The sequence below is a fragment of the Mirounga angustirostris genome, unplaced genomic scaffold (assembly GCF_029215605.1).
Source record: "Mirounga angustirostris isolate CCGP_5_RB_7025 unplaced genomic scaffold, mMirAng1.0.hap1 SCAF_1, whole genome shotgun sequence".
Lineage (NCBI taxonomy): Eukaryota > Metazoa > Chordata > Mammalia > Carnivora > Phocidae > Mirounga > Mirounga angustirostris.
In genome coordinates, this window is record NW_026991709.1 from 88,880,897 (window position 1) to 88,901,663 (window position 20,767).

A 20,767-nucleotide genomic window follows, 5' to 3' on the forward strand; every position below is an offset into this window, starting at 1 on the left:
TATATATAGATATCTATTTTTACCTATCAATCTATCATCTCTACAATAATTAAGAATATAGTTAATATTTTGAATACTAAGGAACTATTATTTGGGGGCCACTTCTCTGTTGCTATATCCAAATAAAAATGGATATAAAGGATGGGTACATTAGAAACTAAATTAAGGAAGTGAAATAAATTACAAAGCAAAGAGGTATAAATGTAGTTAAGATTCAGATATTTTGAGCTTAGGAAAATTTTAAGTAAAATGTGGTCCAAACTCCTCTATTTCAAAAGTTCAGAAAAAATAAATTCACAGTTTAAAAAAAAAAAAGTTAGGGTAGACCTAGAATCCTAGTCTGTATTCTGAGTTCATTCTATTGCCACTTATTGACTTCAGTTCATTATATCACATTTCCTCTTTCTGAAGGAGAAAAATAGCCTTGTAAAATTTCACTAAGAAGATTTAAGAATGATTCAATCTTTCAACTAAGCATATATAAATACGTATTATTTTAAATGTGCTGAAATGTCAATATTCTCTATAAACTCTACCCCCAAAGGGAGGTTATGACAGGTTAAACAAATAGTTGGTAAATGTAAAAATTCGTATGATGTCATATGATGTCAGAACATTAAATTTATTTACTCTATACTGTACAATTTAATTTTCTCCATATTATAAGTGCACAGCTAAGAGTTTTAAGTAAAAATATAGGAATGACCATCACAGTGTAAAAACATTTATTATAAATGCAGTCTTTTTATTTCTTTTAAGGAGCCATTTTTCTTTTACTACAACTAAAAAGTACCACCACAAACAACCAAGTATCTTAAATATTGAAACAAAACATTGAAGATACATAAATTCAAAGATGCATTTTATACTGCCCTTAATCAAAGGGTGTACTTGAGAGTATACTACAAATCTACTTCCAGATGAAGGAAAAAAAAAAAAACCTAATTGTTTTATTAAGGATTGATTTTGAATACAAATCATGCTATTGCTTTGTATGATCTTGATTAAGTAGTATATCATCCTTACTCCTTAGTAAAGTAATGGGAGGTACTTAAAATCTTTTCAAGTATTTATTATAAATGAAAATATACGATTTCTCTTGATTGGTTATTTTCCTTTTCTCCATCTGCCAACAAAAAAACCCCAAAACTTTCCCAACTTGCTCATGAATGCAGTTATCGCCTACCTTGGTAATGGTTTCATGAAGGTTGAAAAAAGGATCCATTTCTTCAATTTTTGTTGCACGTTTAGGGAAAAGTGCCTCAGAGAGAAAACTTGGACCCTGCAGAAAATCAGAAAAGAAACATTTAAAACTCTTCATTGATTTTGTTTTTCAAGTGCTTATTGGATTTTCTTTAAAGATTCAAAAGGACTCTAAATTGCTTTAAGTTTTCTGTTGATTGTTGGCCTTCATTCTGATCTAATTAACCAACTGCAGAACACTTATAAATTAAAATGAGTAGAATTCTATAACTCTTATTTTTATTTACAAAAGAATTTTTTTTTTTTATTTAGAGGAGATAATTCTTTGCAGCCCTCCCTTTTCTCAAATGCAGGCTTATATGTAAAGCAAGATATCTTGATGACAAAACCTATAGTGAAACCTCTTCTCTGATTTATATATTAAATTTTACGTTTTAAGGCTGGAAGGATGGAATGTTTTTGATAAACATGACTACCATCTAAAAAAGCCTAGGCAAACGTATGCATGACATTTTAAATATTGCAAAACTCACTTCAAAGCAATAGTAAGATATTTTGGATAGACTGGTCTTATGGCTCCACATGCTTCCAATAAAATGATAGCATGCTGGCTGTATCAGAACCTTGGTGTTTAGATGGTTGAAATCAGAGAAACTTACTTTTTTTAATCAGAAAAACTTTAGTCATTTTGTACTTCCAGGTTAAACAAATTTCAGGGTGTAAGAAGACACAGGATGCTGACAATGTTATCATCTACTATGGTCTAAATATTCATGCTCATCTAAAATTCCTGTATTGAAATCCTAATGTCCAAAGTAATCATATTAGGAGGTGGGGCCTTTGGGAGGTGATTAGGTCGTGAGAGATTCATCCTTGTAATTGGGATTAGTGCCCTTATAAAAGAGGCCTCACAGAACTCCCCAGCACCCTCCTTTATGTGAAGACACAACAAGAAGTTTGCAATCATGGAAACGAGTCCTCACTCCATCATGTTGGCACCCTGATCTTGGACTTCCTACCTCCAGAACTGTGAGAAATTATATTCTGTTGCTTTTTATGCCACTCAGTCTGTGATACTTTGTTGCAGTAGTCCAAAAGGACTAAGACACTATCCAAAATAATAATCTTGCAGTTATCAACATTCTTAACATCCCATGAAATGATTATTACTTACCATATAAATATAGCTTTTACTTGAAAACCTGAAGTAACTAGGATTTGTCTAGAAAATAGAAGAATTGGGACAGGATATGTACATATGTAGACTATTGAATGATAGATAATCTTTCTGAAGGGTATTGTAGGGAAGAAAGAGACAACCAAATCTAACCAGCAATGACTACAACAGGGTAACAAATTTAAACTGAATTCTATTAGAATTATTTAATAAAGCTATTTATTAGAGCAATCCAGCAGTAGCAGAGACTACTTTGGGATATATCAATGATGAGAAAGAAAGTTAGGATGATGTAGTTGATGGACTCTGAAGTCATACAGATGAGGACTAAAACCAACATATTAGCAATTCCCTAGAAGTTAAACAATGCTGTAATCAGGCATACTCTTCATCCCCTATTTTGAACAATACTGTGATCAAACAAAAGTAATTTAGCTGTTTTCTCCAGTATATACCCACTTTTGGATAATAAAATTGTGAATCAAACAGCTTATCTATTGAGACAAACAGCTTATTTATAACTTATTTATAACTGTTTTATGTTCCTCTCCTCATTTTGCCCTCCAATCTAAAACTAATCAGTCAGAAACTCTGCCCAATTCCAACCAGTATTCCACTTTTTAAGGCTTAACATAAAACCACACAACCAGGCTAAAATATCATAAGTATCCTTCCTTAATTTCCCCATTTGGAGAGTCTACTAAGACTCAGTGTTATGGGTTGAATAATTCATATATTGAAGTTCTAACCTTCAATATCTCAGAATCTGATCTTATTTGAAAATAGATCATTGCAGATGTAGCTACCTAATCTAGAATGAGGTGATACTGGAATGGAGTGGGTCCCTAATACAATATGACTAGTGTCCTTCCAGAAGGAGAAAATTTGGAGACAGATGTGCACACAGGGAGAAAACCATGTGAACATGAGGGCAGAAATTGGAGTGATGAGTCTACAAGCCACGGAACTCCAAAGATTGCCAGAAAACCACCAGAAGCTAGGCAAGAGGCTTGGGACAGATTTTTTGGTCACACATCCCAGGACACCACCTCTGATACCACACTGAACAATAGATGTCTGCATACTCCATCTATGGTGCTTTGTTATGGCAGCCCTAGGAAACTAAAACACTTAGTCAGGATGCTATTCTTCCTCACTGCAGTAGGTCTCATAAACTTAATTGTGTTTATCAATAAGGCTTTTTGGACGCATTTGGGGCAGTCAACATAGAAATACATTAAAATTTTGGTTTTGCCACTTAATAATTATGTCATCTTAAATACCTTAATCTCCAAAGGATTAGTTAACACTTCTAAAAAACTTAAATAGCATCTACTTCACAGAGATGTTGTGAACTGTCGAATGCCTGCCAGACCAGAGATACTACATCAATGACATTGATGATGAGGCTAATAGCAATAAATCTCATAATGATGCTGGTAAGAGTGGTGGTGATGTGGTGGTAATTACAGTAGGATGCTGAACTAAAGGAAATCCAAAGACCGCTCTATGATCCTATGAAAGACAGGGCATAGTCTGCATTTAGATATGTTTGTTTTTCTAAAGAGAGATATTTTTTAATCAACTTTAGTAAAAAAATGGCATGAATAATTTGCAGCATTCATTTTCATTTAATAATTTAAGCTTGAAGTCCTTAAAAAGTGTGTTTCATGAGTGGTTTTAAATGAACTTTTTGACATAATTTTATCTTATTAGTTTACTCAGCAAAACGAAACTTCATAAATAGTGCAAAGGTAAAATATCAGCCCACCTCAAACTGAATAATCCCATGGAAGATAAATAGGGAGTTATAATTAATGAGGTTTTTATTGAACTTTCAATTATTTAGTAGCAGTACATGTTAATTTAAATTATCCATATGAGCCTTATCCTCCAATGTAATCCCTTTCTTTCTCTTATTCCTTCACCTCTCTTACCATACCATTCTTTGTTTCTGCTGCCTCGTTTATTTATTTAAAAAACACTCATGTGACCCTTCTACATGCCATTTACTAGACTAAGTGCAGGACACGATCCTTAATCTCATGGAGTTTAATCTAATGGGATTTGAGCACACAATACATCAAATATCACTGTCTTTTAAAATATTAAGACACTACCATTCTTTACGTGTGTGTATATACACCCACGTGTGTGTATATATACATATATATGTATATATATAACATTATCACTCATAGCCAGGTATTTATATATCCTGACATAAAAATAATGAAAAGATTAAAAGAATGATATATGCTTTGTGAAAGTTTTCTACTACTATTACATTAACTCTGAGTGATGGCTGTTTAATAATGGCCCCATCTGTAGATGAAGAGGGAAGTTAAGCACCATTAACCATTTAGAAAGGACTTTTGTTTAGAACAATTATTGATAGCTTAAAATAAAAGAGTAAATCAAGATATGTGAAAAACTTAACATTATATGTCTGCCACCTGGAGATCATAATAAACATATTATAGAAGAAGGGATATTGATAAGAAAAATCTATCTAGGATATGGTGTAAAATTCCATTTTTCTCCCCAGTCACTAACGTACTTGTCCTTTCTGTAACATTTCACCATATTTAGGACACCTTCTTTCTTTCAACTCTTTTGTCTAATGTCACTGATTTGATCCTGCTGGTTCTCTATTTGTATATTATTCTCTACCTGAACTGGATTTCTTTTTTTTTTTTTTAATCTTACTATCATTTTTAGGTGGTCTACTCTGTCTTCTCTTTTTCACCAGCTAAGTGGTTTTATCTACTTTTCTGGCTTCAACTACCATCTTCAAAATGGTGATTTCCAAATCTTTATCTCCATACTTGATCCCTGTTTTTAGTTCATTGTTTTTATTTGTTTATGAGATCCTTCAGATGTATCAACTTATGTTCCAAATCATGATCATGTGTTTCCCCAATTATTGCCTTCATTTCTTATCTTGGATAATAGCATCATATCTATATTTTGCCTATATTTATATATATTTTTTGAAATTTTGTGCCATTCTTGGCTCCAATGTCTCTCACCCTTTGTACCACAGAACAGCATTAGCCAGTTCCCTTCTAACCTATATATTTAATTTTCTACAAATTTCTATCCATTGCTATAGTCTAGTTATTTATTACTTTTACCCAAACTATGGTCCCTACTGACTATAGACCAAAGCATAAATTCATTAGTATGATATTTCACAAACAAGTCCTACCCTTTTTTTCTTTCACCTTTGAACAATTCTTTCTTTCCCATAGCTACTTCACACCATTTCCATATAACTTCTGTTTATAGCATAGCAAGCTATTCACCAACTGGACCCACACTTACTTTTACTATCTCTGTTCTTATACTTATGCCATTTCCTCATCTGCCTGAAATGTTCTTCCTCCATCTGATTATGAGGCTTCTTTCTACAATTGCTTTCCTGGATCCTCACCAACCCATCAGAGTTCATTGTGCTCTTGTCAGTGTTTTCATATCACTTTATACTTACTTTTCCTCATCGTTCATTACATTGTGTTTTTGTTATATTTCTGTTTACTATACTCTGAGTCTTTTAAGACTTGGGAACCCTTTTGTATTAAAACAGTAAAAAATGCCAGACAACCTTGAGTAAGTCATTAATTTCTCAATCTTACTATCATCAAACCATAAGGCTGAAAAATGTAAACATGCTGGTACTTCTCAGAGAGCTCATGTCAAAATTAAGCAAAGGAACAAAGCATATGAATGTGCTCAGGAAGGAGGAAAGGACTACATTAAAACTGGGTGGTGTCTGATTTTTATCACATTTGTCAGGAATTGCTTTTTTTATGTAAGCAAAAGTGAGTTTTGAAATTTAAATTACTATAAATATGTGCTTGTGTATGGACCTGCTAGTGAAATTTCTCTTTTAAAATCTACAACTACTAAGGTTTGAAAACCATTTCTGTAGGTGACAGTAAGTCCTTAGAGGGTTTTGAATAGAGCAAGTGATATTTTCAAGCGTGTGTTGAGGATGGCAGACACTGACTTATATGTGGGGGATAAATTTTAAAAAGATATGATGGGAAATAGGGAGTTTACACAGAAGGCTATTGCAGTACTACAGTGAGAAAATGTGAGACTAAACCAGGACAGTAGTAGTAGAAATAGAGAGGAGGGAATCAGTTTAATAAATGTTTAAGATAAAATGTTTAAGATAAAGTGTTTGGTAATTTATTGGGTGTGGCAGTCTTAAAAAGGAGTCAAGATCGCAAGTATTCCTAGATTTGATAAAATAAGTGGAGACATATTTCATTAACTTAGAAAATATAGAAACACATGAAGATTTAGGATAAAAGAAATTAAATTTTAAACTTTTGAAGTAAGTCATCCATATAAGCTTATTCCAGAAGATGAGTGACTATATTGTTCAAGACCTGGGGCACCTGGGTGGCTCAGTCGTTAAGCGTCTGCCTTCGGCTCAGGTCATGATCCTAGGGTCCTGGGATCGAGCCCCGCATCAGGCTCCCTGCTCAGCGGGAAGCCTGCTTCCCCCTCTCCCTCTCCCCCTGCTTGTGTTCCCTCTCTTGCTGTGTCTCTCTGTCAAATAAATAAATAAAATCTTAAAAAAAAAAAAGACCTGTTTGGCTCATGACCAAATTCTAAACTAGAATAAAAGTAATCTGAGAAGCATGCACATAATAATCAAAATGTGAAGAAGACCATACGTAGTCTTAGAAGTATAGTGAGTATAGGCCAGATCTCTGAGAAATTGCAAGATCTCTGAATGGCACCTATATCTAAGGAAAAATAAAAACAAAATCCTTGAAAACATTTTAGATGGAATAATCAGAGAAAGTAAACAGTAGCATATGAGTTTGATTTTATGGAGTCAAAAGGGTAGAGGATGTCTGGCAATGAATAATCAATGCTTCAAAGGAAGTAAAGAAATACAATAAGATGAAAATTATCCATTGGAAGTAGCATTTCAAAGACTCCTGGTGTCTTTTGTCAGAGGGGTTTCTATGGATTAGTGAGCACAGGAGACAATGCAATCAGTTGAGGAGTAAATGTGAGAAGTGAAGTATTATGAACTACCTTAATCTCTCTAGAAATTCATATTAGGTTGAAAAGTTAAGAAACAGTTATCATTATCTAAAGAGAGTAAAAGGATCAAAGAAAAGTTTATTTGTTGTGTTTTAGACAGGATCAATGTGGACTTACTTTTAATGTGAGAGAAAGCACCCAGAAGATAAAAAGATATTTAAAAAAACAGGGAAATCTTAGGGAAATAAATAGACCATAGTCTTAAAGGGAAGGAATTAAAAGCTCAGAAAATTTACCCAGAAAACTGACTTGTACCTAGAGGAGCCACTGGAGAGAAAGGTGTTGAAATGAGGGTAGGATATAAATATGGTGGAAGACAGCGTTAGTACATATACAAGGTAAAGAAAACACTCAAAGGTTATATTTAATTCATTTCTAGACTACATTGAGTTGACTAAACTTTAAGTTACTACCATACCAAAATATACCCTTTGCATTTTTTTTGAGAAATAATAATTTAAAATATTTAGTTCATGTAAGTGTAATGGCTATTGATCTAGACAAAAACATTCTGCACATCTTTTCTGTGTAGTTGGTACTTAATGAGCATGACTTGGATGAATACAATAATATTTAATCTACATACATAACCTTAAGGTGGAAACTATGATGACCCTCTCCCTACAAATGGGGAATTGAGAACCAATGAGTTCCACACATTAGCTCAAGGTCATACCATAAGTTAAGTAGGAAGGCCTGGATTCAAATCCAGATTTTTCTGATTCCCAGCCCACACTTTCATTCCTATGCCATACCTACTCCTTACTGCCCAAATTCCCCATAGCCGAAGATTTTAGTTTTTTGAATTTAAGTGGAAAAGGATTTCCCCCACCTCTTGTTCCAGTTCCCCCCAAGACTTACTCTACTCTACATAAGCAGCATAAATGCTATGCACAGTTAAAGGATATAATCAAAGACTCCCTGCTTAGACTAAATACAATTAAATCTAAGAAGTCCCATATGCACTTCTTTCATTGCAATAGTCTCCTCTCTGCAATAAGAGAATATACACATCAATACTTAAATTTAATATATGAAATTAAAACACTTGCAGGCTTTGAATGGCACTGACATTCATAATGTGCTGGGCTGAGAGAAAAGGTAATTACAGCCATAATTTTTGAAACATAACCTTCTCATTACTATTCAAAGTAAAACAGACCTGAGATAATGTGGAGTTTAAACAGAAGTGTAACAATCCAAAGGTCAAATGTGGAACAATATTAGGACATTATTTCCTGAATTCACCCATTTTTTTTATTTCAATTGTTTTTTCAAGTTCTAGGAAAGTCTATAGCATTGGCTTTATTGAAAATATTGAAAATATTCAAGGTATCTTTATGGTTCTATTCATATTGAGATAGCATCCTAATTTGAGACCTAAATGAACCATTAGAAATATTAATTTAACCCAGATACACAAAGTAAAACATGGAAAATTCAAATGGTTAAATGATTTTCAAAAATTTGCAAAACAGTTCCTGGAAAGCCAATCTAAAAATTGCCTCTGTGTGTGTGTATGTGTGTGCATGTTCTTTAAACATTTTGTCTTTTCCTGTAAAGTTCTTTTAAGAGGGGATAATAATTATAATACAAGTCTTAAAAATGCACATCATTTCAATTAATTTATGATGTATTTTTGATCTTGAAGTTCTCATATGCCAAAAAAATACTTTCATAGGATCCAATCTTCATATTTTATTTTTTTAAAGATTTTATTTATTTATTTGACAGAGAGAGAGAACACAAGCAGGGGGAGCAGCAGGCAGAGGGAGAGGGAGAAGCAGGTTCCCCCAAGGAGCAAGGAGCCCAACGTGGGGCTCGATCCCAGGACTCTGGGATCATGACCTGAGCGGAAGGCAGACGCTTAAGTGACTGAGCCACCCAGGTGCCCCTAATCTTCATATTTTAGACTTTCATTCAACTAATTTCCTTTATATATCTTGCCTTCTTTCATCTCTAATCATTGAATGTATGCTGATCTTATACACACCATGCATCATTAAATAGTCTGTGGTTATGTTTTGTTTTACATCACACATTCTAGACAGATCAGGAAGCAGGGAAAGCTAAGTTGTAGCAACAAAAAGAAAACAATAAAAGACTCTTAGAGTTGTTCCACAAATTAAGATATTTCCTAATAAATACCTTTAGCTACTAATTTGATGGTAAATAATTAAGATTAATAGATATTGCCAAACCATTAAACTTTCTTAATGAACATTAATTATTCCATATAGTAAAACAAATGAGTAGTGTTTGTGATGTTTCCATAGCTGTGCTGCCCTTAAGAATAAAAGAATAACATCCGACAAAACATGTGCTTTAATGACAGTAGTAACAGTAGTAACAACATTCTTAACATAAATATAATAAATGTACATGCATTAAATAAATAAATATAACTAATTTTAAAATACCAATATTTATTTAGAATAAAATGTATAAATATATTTATATTATATAGAAATATAGAAATTATATTAAATATATCTGTATTATAAATATATTTATATTATATAGAAATATAGAAATTATATTAAATATATCTGTATTATAAATATATTTATATTATATAGAAATTATATAGAAATATATAGAAAAATTTATATTATATAGAAAAATTATATAGAAACTATTTGTATAATATACAATATTTAACACTTGTCTATGGCAAATAAATGATAAAGAATCCTTCTACAGTATAATAAATATAGAATAAATTCATAGAACTAATAAATATTATTGAATGTTTAACAATATTTATTTGAATACTTGATATGTGGTAAGTTGCCTAACTTCTCTGTGCCTCAGCTTTCTCACCTGCAAAATGAATATAACAATCTACTCATAAAATCATAAGGATTAAATGAATTCAGATATATAAAATCCTCAGAATAATTCCTAGAAATGTTAATCCAAGTAGCAACTCTGTCAGAAAGGTATTATTGTCCCCAGTTTGCAGATGAAGGAAACTGAGGTTTATGATGAAGGATGAAGAAATTTGCTAAGGAAACATATTTACTCATTTGCAGGATTTTAGCCCAAACATATGACTCATTCATTCTCATTTAATCCAGTGGTCATTAAATGCCAGTTCATACAATGGTGTTATAGTCCAAGTCCAAAACAAAATGAGACAGATCATAATGTTATAGAGTAATTATTTTCATAAAATTAACTATATGTTAATTAAAGAGCTATTTTTAAATAAAATTATGTTCTTTCAACTGTCTTCTGATATTAAAACATTTTTCCTTTTAGGAAATGAATTGAAAGTAGATGACAGTTTTTGGTCTTTGTTTTGTCTTAATGTACTTAACTGGCAAAGTTAAAGTTGGCACTCCATGTCAGTCTCAGCATTCTTTTTTTTTTTTTTTTTTAAGATTTTATTTATTTATTTGACAGAGAGAGAGATAGCTAGAGCAGGAACACAAGCAGGGGGAGTGGGAGAGGCAGGCTTCCTGCCGAGCAGGGAGCCCGATGCGGGACTCGATCCCAGGACCCCAGGATCATGACCTGAGCCGAAGGCAGATGCCCAATGACTGAGCCACCCAGGCGCCCCAGTCTCAGCATTCTTATTTTACGATTCATTTGTCCTCAAAAAAATTTAAAATCTAAGAAGTACTGATTAAATCCTTTAGGTTTTTTCATCATGCCAGATTTAGAGATAAAAATATTTTCAATGCATTTATTCAAATTTTTCATGGTTGTGTACCTTGTGTGAGAACAGAAATTTCAATTTTGGTCAATTGAACCTTATACATGCCTTGCACTTATATCCCTGTATCAAACTATACAATTCTACTACTTCAATAATATACAGCCTAAGAAGCTCAGTAGCCATCTTCATGAATATAAAACAATAAAAATAAACTACTTACCTGAAACACTTCCACACAAGTAATATCTACACAGCAAAATGTGAAAATAATACACATTTTCTGATTGGTAGGAGGTTTAACAGATTTTCAATATATATGCTAAACACTACTTAGCAGAGGGTCATAACAATCCTACCACTGAAATAAAATCTGATGATGAAAGATGTCTTGCAATTTAAGCCATTGTTCCTAAATATTTTTAAGCCAAGTACCATTTTAAAATAAATATTAAATGTCTTGGCTATTTTGGAGATTCTGGCATGCCCGCTCTAGGTGGTTGAAGTATTAGGGAGGGATGTGTGATTTTATACTCCCCTTGAGAATCACTTATAAGCCAAAGACCCATATTTATATGTAGATTTCCCCAAAGTAAAGAAAATATCTACATATAGTTATACCTGAAAGTAGAGATTATGACAATCCTTATGTTCTATAATATGCAGTACAAATATTGTATGTAATAGTGAATAATATATAATGCTAATAAGGCACACTGCAAAATACCCTCAATTAATCCTCATAAAATCCACATAAAATAGTAAATACTATGATTACTCTACTCTGTAGATGAAGAAACTGAGGCACAGTGAGTTTAAGTATTGTACCAGAGCAGTAACACTGGGAAATGAACCCAGGCAGTATCTGCGCACTTAATCATTCATTATAAGATATATTGCTTATAAGTTGCAATATAGTATAGTATTAACATACATTCTTTAGAGTCTTTGCAGGTGAAAAACACTAAATCCCTGTTCAGCTCATATACATCTCATATATAAATAAAATCTACAACTGTGCCTAATGTTGTAATTTGTGATTTAAAATATTTGCTCCTCTTAACTTCTCTTAGCCTGGGAATTCATATCTTCTTCAGCAATTTTAAATCCACACACTATTCTATCATATTTCAGTTTTTAGAACAGAATATATTAAAATAAAACTCCCCACAATTTTATGGATCCTTATACTGACTGAGTTCGGCAATAGAGATGTTCTCTCCATTTTCCTATGAAGTTTAAATAACCATGAAGTTAAGGAAGCGATGCCATAAACTCAAGTCATTGCATGTTTCGCTGAATGTTCTTTTCAACTTGCCTCCTTTCTTTGGGAGATCAGTGTTCTCTTAAATATCAGATGCAGTAATAGGTGATTTTAAATTATTTCACAGCCAATCAGCTGGAGTCCTGGAGGAGGTTCCCGGAGGAGCCACAGCCGACAAGGGAAAGGCACTCATGGGGTCTCAGGGCAGCAGCTGCTTACCAACTTTTCTATCACATTTCAGTTAGAGCTGATTCAGCAGCATCAGTGCATCCTGGCCACACAGGGGGGTGGGAGGCCGCATACCCGGTGGCATCGTAACACGATTAATATTCTATGTATCACTGAGAATACAGCAGGACTTACACAAATAAGTTGCAAGGTGAAAAAAGGAAGAAAAAAACAAAACTGTTATCTCTGATCTTGGAGGAAAAGAAGTTTTCTCAATAATGAGAAATCCAAACTTTAATACGGTCTTTAGTAAAACCTGGTCTCTCTGGTAAGGTCTCAAGTCAATTTAACAACAGCATTTCTTTGAGGTCAGAGCCTGTTAGCCTTCTGAAAAGCTTTCTGTTGAACAGTCAGTCAGTGCTTTTCTGAGGGCTGTATTTAATCAACTGTGAAAGAAATGAGGGATTTAAAGGTCTTAAAGTTAAGGGCAAAAGAATTTATACATCAGGTTAAGGAGAAACAAATACATTATTCAAATCCTGGGAGAGATGTTCCAGTCCTTCAAAATCCTTTTGCTAGAAATAGGAAGAGATTACCTATATAGTCATGACCTCATGTTCCATAATCTGGGTGAAAACACCCAAGGAAATTAAACCCGGAATATTAGCCATCTGAAATTTTACCATCCATTATATTACTCTTATTATTATTTTAAAACCTTTTTTTTTTTTTTTTTGTCAAATACTAAGCCCAGTATAGGTAAAATTGTGGAGAAATCAGAAGAGCATAATTCTCAGAAGAGAAGTGATTAATTGTTTAAATCCATGCCAACCCTCCTCCCCATTCCCCGTCTATCCCACCCCATTGACATTTCATTTAACAACATATGAATGACTTTACATTAATACAGTTAGATATCCCTGGGCAAATTACATTTTTCTATACCTGTTACTACTTACTAAAGGCTAAACGAAAGTCTTTATTTCCCTATGTATCACAGGGAGCACAGGTGGATTTAATTTCAGGACTGAAAATTATTTCTGGAATATCTATAGTTTGGAGCAATGTTTTCCTTTAGCTAAATGCATTCATTTAAATCATTCATTCCATTTATTCATTTGGAAATCAATAAAGACACAAAATTAATTCTGCAATTGACTAAAGCAAAAATCCCATTTAATTGAATAAGTAGGTCTTAAAGAAAAGAGCTATTGTAGCCCTGATGGATAAAACATGTATGCTACATTTGTCTCTTGGTAGAAGTCTCTAAAGACTATAGTAAGTTTGACTTCAAAAAATTATCCTACCCCCAACACAGAACAGACTATTTCGTTTATGAATTAAAATATAAAGAAAGAAAATATGCTTTTGATATCTGATAGCATCTTTCCTTAATTTTCATTTGAGAATAATCAGTTATCTTAATTTTCCCTAGTCCTCATTTAAAGACAGTGAAATTAAAAAGACATTGATGTTCTACTTTTCAAACAATGGGTCACTTCTGATTAAACTTCGATTGAACATTAGACATTCAGACTTAAAACAAATTGCCCCCTTTTGCTTTTCAATTTGGACCCAATTTCCTGCTGCCCTCAGGTCACTTGATGGTAATTAATTGATTATGAATCAACTGAAGGTGGATTCAAATTGGAAAAAAAAATAAGAGAGAGAGAAAGAAAACCTGTTTATTTCCTTTAAATTTATGACCAACATTTTATAAATGACTCCATTTTCTCTCAAGTTATACATATATACTCATAATTTAACAAATTTCACATTTATAAAGTATTTTTAGGAAAAGTAGACTGTTCAACTTTTACTTCACTTTAGATTATTATTTGCCTTTTAGGAAAAGTTTTAATCAAATAACCATATCACACTCTACAATTATTAAGTTATTTCATTGTGATTTGCTAGAACAACCAAATCTGAAGGGTCGCAGCAATTCTCACCAATCTCTCAATACAGGCAGCATGGTGCACTAGATTAAGTAGGAATTTTGGGCCTGGGTTTGAATTCTGTCTCTGCTGCCTACTATGGTAACTTCAAACAGGAATTTTAGTTCTCTGACACTGCTTCTTACGTATCTTATTGGAATCTTGATATAATGCACACAGAGTATTAGGATGTATTGTTACTATTATATTCTTATAAATAACATATTTTAAAAATACCTATATTTGTAATAGTTATATATTATTATTTAGTATTATTAAATGAAATAATATAATAAGCAAAACCCTTAAAATGGTAGCTTGCACACAGCAGCTGCTCAAAAATGCTAATGTTTATTATTATTATTTATTATATTAGTGTATGTTATTAAACTTTGTATCCAGTGCATAGTATGACTTTAGATACTTAATACCTGTTTATTTGAACTTAATGTCTTTGCATATTTATCGGAATCATACATGATCAAAAATTCCATGCAAAAAAGAAAAAGGTGGCCTTTTTGTTACTCAAAAATGTCCAGAATATTTAAAAAAATCTTTATAGGATCATTTGGAGACGAAGTATGCAAAATAACTACTACTAATAATTGATTGTAAGACCAGTAATCAAGAAGGCCAAAGCTTAAGATGTTCTGACTAAATTATCACAGCCACCTGTGTGGCCATGGGCAAATGTCTTAGATATTCTTTTATCCTTTCTTCCATCATCTATAACAGTTAAACAAATGTTTATTGAGCTACAGGTTATTGCTTATACATGGGCAAAGAAGAATAAAATACAGTCTTTGAGAAGCAAACAAATAAGAGAAGATACATGGAGGTACAAATACACAAGTGTGTATAAATACGTGTGTGTGTGTATGTTTGTGTATGGAGAAAGAGGAGAAACAATTTACTTAAGCACACAATCTAGAGAGAAGGATGGATACACACACATATATGTGTGTATATGTAACATTAAATTTATGCATATATAGATATATGTTATATAAAATATGTATGTTTGTTTATGCATTTATGAAGAAATAAACTTTATTTAAAATAAAGTAAATGATAAAATGGAGGCAGGTACAGGATGCTAATCCCAAATAATGGATTGAAGTTTCAGGGAAGGTATCCTAGGAGAAGTACTCTCTGAGTTTAACCTTCAAAGATAAAATGTAGTCAAGCAGAAGGTTAGCTTATTTCAAACATTAGGGAAAAGCATGCTCAAATGCAGGCAGATGAAGAACTCCTTGCTCCTTAACTGGATACTCTAAAGAGTTTGGTGTTAATTGGCTAAAATGTTTGCTTTGCGCAGTGTGACAAAGTAATGGAAGGTCATTGGGGATCTTAATCTAATGCCAAAGAATTTGGACTTTATTTTAAAGATAATCAGGAGACATCTTTAAGGTTTTAAATGGGGAGTGAGGAAGTTCAATTAGATTATTTCAATGGCTTCTGAGTTCCAACATTCTGTGATTTTATCACAGGTATAGTACTTGAAAGATTTTCTTCAAAATAGTTTGTGAGTTTATAGTTTATAAACTCACTCTAAAAAATATAATAGAAACTCATATATATTCACCACTTTTATGAATTACATAGCCACAGTGTAGTTATAAAATGAAAAATAAGTATTATTTTTTACACCTTTTATGAGTATATGCTGAAAAAGATACTTATTAAACAAAGCAGTTGTAACCATGAAAGATGCCATATTTGATTTAAAAATTGGCAGTGTTTTTATGATTATAGTTCAATAACACAAACTACGGCCAACAGAATAACAAGTCACCCTAGGTCATTTTCTACTAACAAAACTCTCTTCCTATGTTAACCCGATTGCAGTAAATTTTTTGTTTGTTTTGACTGCAGAATTTTGTTTATATAGCTACATTCGGTAATGTCCAAAACATGTAATCCAGCTCAACAATGATTATTTCAGTCCCTTTCCATATAATTACATGACACGCCAGCAGACTGTGCACTGTTTGCAAAACAACTCTCACTTCCCCATTTACTAAGAAAGAGAGAAAGCTGAAAAATATCTGCTTTCCTTGGATGACCTTCTATGTTTTTCTGTTTTTAAATTAAGAAATTTAAGTCACTAACATGGTGAAATGTGTAATAGTAACACCTCAACAAATATACATTTATTAACTTTTAGAAATTATTCTTCAGGTCCCTATCTTAAATTTAGAATTGGTATTTCCAGATTGGAAAAGATAGTAGGAATTAGGTGAACACTTCTTTTGGTACCTGAAGAAACTGGCCTAAAGACGGCGGCTGATTAGAGTCAGTGCTTGTTCTGGTCTCCATGCCGCCATTTCAAACCACCAGGTGACTTTTCTAAAGTGCCCATCAGATCTGCCAGTCATCAGAACACAAAGATGGCTAGCGCTTTGCAACCGAAAGAGCCAAGGGGGAGGGAGGGATGTGTACGTGAATCTTCTCTCAGCTATGCTGTACAGCCTCTAGATTTCTGTCTCTTGCTAAGTCCACACATTTCAATGGGATTTTTTTTTGAAAGACCAAGAATAGTAGAAACACGAACTCTAACAGTGTATTTATAGTAACAATACTCTGCATGCAGTAAAAATAGTCATATACATATGTGTTTTCTTTAATAAAGTTAATGTCATAGCTACACACTTTAACTTTCTTTAGTGAAAACCTTTCCCATGCTCCCCTTACTGGAATTATTCTAACTTTTAAATAGAGGTCTTTAAATATATGGAAGTCCTTGAAAATCTCCCCCCACCCACTTTTTTTTTTTACACATTTCACTGTTCCCAATGTTCCAAACTACAGATGATTTATTATTATTCTTTTCCATTAGCTAGCTCTGATGGATTTCCATAATGAGACCAAAATCAGCGTTCAATTTCCAGGTGGGCTAGAAGGCTTGTTATTGAAAACACCCCCCTTTCTGGGGGTGCCTGGGTGGCTCAGTGGGTTGACCATCTGACTCTTGATTTTGGCTCAGGTCCAGATCCCCTGGTGGGGAGATCTAGCCCCGCCTCAGACTCCCTGCTGGGGGTGCAGAGGAGTCTGGAGTCTGCTTCCCCTCTCCCTCTGCTCCTCCCCTCTTCTTGCACACTTGTTCTCTCAAAATATATAAATCTTAAACAAGCGAACAAAAAAACATTTCTTTTCTGCATCTCCATTTTCATCCTAGTTAGTGATCTTGAAAACATGCACAGCTAACCAAAAGGAAACCAAAAAAACTCAACACAGAAAAATGGCTTAGTACAAACAATCATACTACTAGAAAAACAAAGTCACATAGGGCCTTGGGTCAATAGGATTATCTTTTTGTGTGTATGTATTACAGTGGTGTCAAAGGATAGGGGCGCACATCAGCATTTAATTGGTTTTGTAAATATTTCAGAAATAATAAAAGTGATATGAACAAGGTCTAAGTTAAGCATAATGGCAAAATGGTAATACTTTCTATTTTTACTATGATGCTACCCTGGAAGCAATTTATACTTTGCATAGAACAGACATTCAGTAAACCTGTGATAGAAAAATAAAGATCATTAGCATTTCTGTAAGTTCAGTCCATTATAAAACCTATAATATTATTAAATCAATCCATGCTTAAGAAACTTATCTACAAGACAAATTCATACCCCTTACATGACTGCTATGAAAATGTTTAAAGGACTATCTCATTTTGCATTCAAGGGGTAGGCCAAAGTCTGTAGAAGCATGAAGGAGAAAGAAACACTGGGGAAGAAAAAGAAAAGCAGAACAAAAATACTTCTTGTGCCTGCACTGTGGGCTCTTTGTCTTATTATAAAATGGATTTCCCTTTCAGTAAATAAAGCATGGGCAAGGGACTCATTTTGTAGATGAACTCCTTGTAATAAACTACATATTCTGAAATTAAAAAAATAAATATAGGAAATGTAGATAGGAGAAAATGGAACTAATACATCTTATTTAAGAGATTAAGGAGGAAAAAAGATTTAATAAAAAAGTAATAAATTAGCCATAGTCCACAATCTGAAGTTGCAAGGTATTATCTTCCATTAAATGAAAAATAAAACAAACAGCAACAACAACAACAAAACAAGTATCTGTTGGGCATGACATATAAGAGACTGCACATCTGGTAGCAATGGGAATCAAAAAATAGGATTCTCATCCAGGCTTTGCCACTAACATGGTGACCTAAGGCAAAATCCTTAACATTATCGCACTTCAGTTTCCTATTAATGTAAGACATCTAGCTTCCTTTAAATTCTAAATTTCTCAGATTTTAGTTTCTGTACTTTTCCCCCCTCACATATAACCTGTTCTTCAAACTCTAATCATTGTTTCTCAATCCTGGCTGCACATTAAAATTACCTAGAGAACTATTTACATTCACTAATGCCTCCGCCCCAGCCAGTACAATTAAATTAGAATCATAAGATTGACCTTAAAATATACCTTTTAACAAAATCCCTTTTATTGGCAGTCAACATCTTCTCTCTTTTGGAGGTATGACTGAAACGAAAGGCATAATCACAGGTTTTTAATGGATGCTAGTTTATAACAAATTTGAACTACATGGTAACTGTTACCTGATTTTATAACATTTCGGACAACTTTTTCTTACACTTGGAAGTAATACGTAATATAAACTAGTAGATAATTTATTGAACCCCTCTTCTGCTGCCTTTATTTCTATAGGCTTCATTGTTTTTGCCAACAAAATAGAGATGAAGTTTTATTTGGTGTGTCTATGTGAATCTATCAAGGAGCACACAAATGTGATTCTATTTCAAATTATGAGTGGAAAAAGTTTTCAACAGCAACAGAAACACTTTAATTTAATAGGGTAGAGGAAGAAAGTATAATTATGAATTAAATACCTACTATCATCCATCTAAAATATCAAGAAAATTTATAAGAAAAACATAACAAAATTTAACAGACAATATGGGGTAACTGATGACTTTTAAAAATACTTTCATTTGCTTTCCATTTTTTCAACAATGTGCATATGTTATTTTTATAAATAAAAACACTTGAATTGAAAAAAATATATATAGCCAAAGTTTCTTTGGAACTCTCATCTGAAAAACATTTGGCTTAAAGCCCGAATTTTCCTCATGCTCATGAAAAAGTCCAACTTCACAATACACCTGCTCTCTCACCTCTGTGCAATTTCTTTTTATATTCATTGAGTGAGCTGCAATTCAATAGCTTTTGTGGTCTTCTTCTCTTTTCTCTCCATTTGGTATGGCATGAAAGACATTTCAAAAACAGCATAAACAACTCAATTGCTTGTTAAATTTTATGTTAAGGATATGCACTGACCCAGCAAAATCACCACAGACAGCCAGACATGCTGCTGAAATTTAAGCATCCCTGCCCACCTCCTTGTTTAGAGAGAAAGCAAGTAGTGACCTGAAACTGCTTTGCTCTTCTCTGACACTTCAGCTAGAGAAACCAAACCAGGAGAAAGGAATGGAAGTATGTTAGGTTTTCCTGATGTTATTCTCTTTGTGTCAAGGAGAGCCAAATTGCAGTAAGTATTAAGAACAAACTCAACACAGTCCATTCATGTATCGAAAGGCAGAGCTGGGATTCAAAAACAGGAGAGGCCAGACCTGTTGTGCTGTCTCATCTTGCCTTTCCAGGAAGAACCGTCAGTGATCATCCAGTGGTTTCAGGGGTAACATGATCTGAAATGTTATTCCTCAAATATTATGACTATTTTAGCTGAATTTATACTGAAGGAAAATATCTTTGTCCTGAATGTGACAAAAAAAGATCTCCTTCTTTTGTTATTCCCTTTCTCCTTCAGTTCTTTTCTGACATCCTCCACAGCAAAATTGTTGTCATGTAAGCAAAAAGACAGGTGGCAGTGACTCTGACCTTGTTTGGCCATCAGAAAAGGGAAACCAAACTCCCTTGTCCTCCAACCATCAGGATTTCTCCTTCCAGTGGCTTTGCTTTTCTTGCAAGCAAACCTCACCAAATTCCTAGTTATAGTATCTACTTCTAACCAAGGTGCTGGGGCATGAAATGTTCATTTGTATTCTGGGGAGTTCTTTGTCGGATTTAAATCCTTCGGCACTTAAGAAAGAAATAGCTCAACACCCTTTGGAGCAGCAAGGCTTTTTGTTTTGCTTTGTTTTGTTTTTGTTTTGCTTTTTTTGGTTCTACTTCTCTTCAGCTCTTTCCTCTGTCCCTTCAGGATACATAAAATATAGTGGCAACATAAGGAACAGTTGATAAAACTTGCCAAGGGGATCAGCTGGTAAAGTTCCAGGCTTGGAGAATGTGAT

General features: G+C 33.4%; 1 protein-coding gene across 1 annotated transcript in view; it reads right to left on the minus strand.

Annotated features, from left to right (window-relative positions):
- NAALADL2 (N-acetylated alpha-linked acidic dipeptidase like 2) overlaps positions 1-20,767 on the minus strand; it is a 1,210,813-nt gene that overhangs the window by 169,303 nt on the left and 1,020,743 nt on the right. Inside the window, exon 13 of the mRNA XM_064590309.1 lies at positions 1,187-1,282. Within this exon, the coding sequence (XP_064446379.1) occupies positions 1,187-1,282 (96 nt within the window). The remainder of the gene's footprint in view (positions 1-1,186; positions 1,283-20,767) is intronic.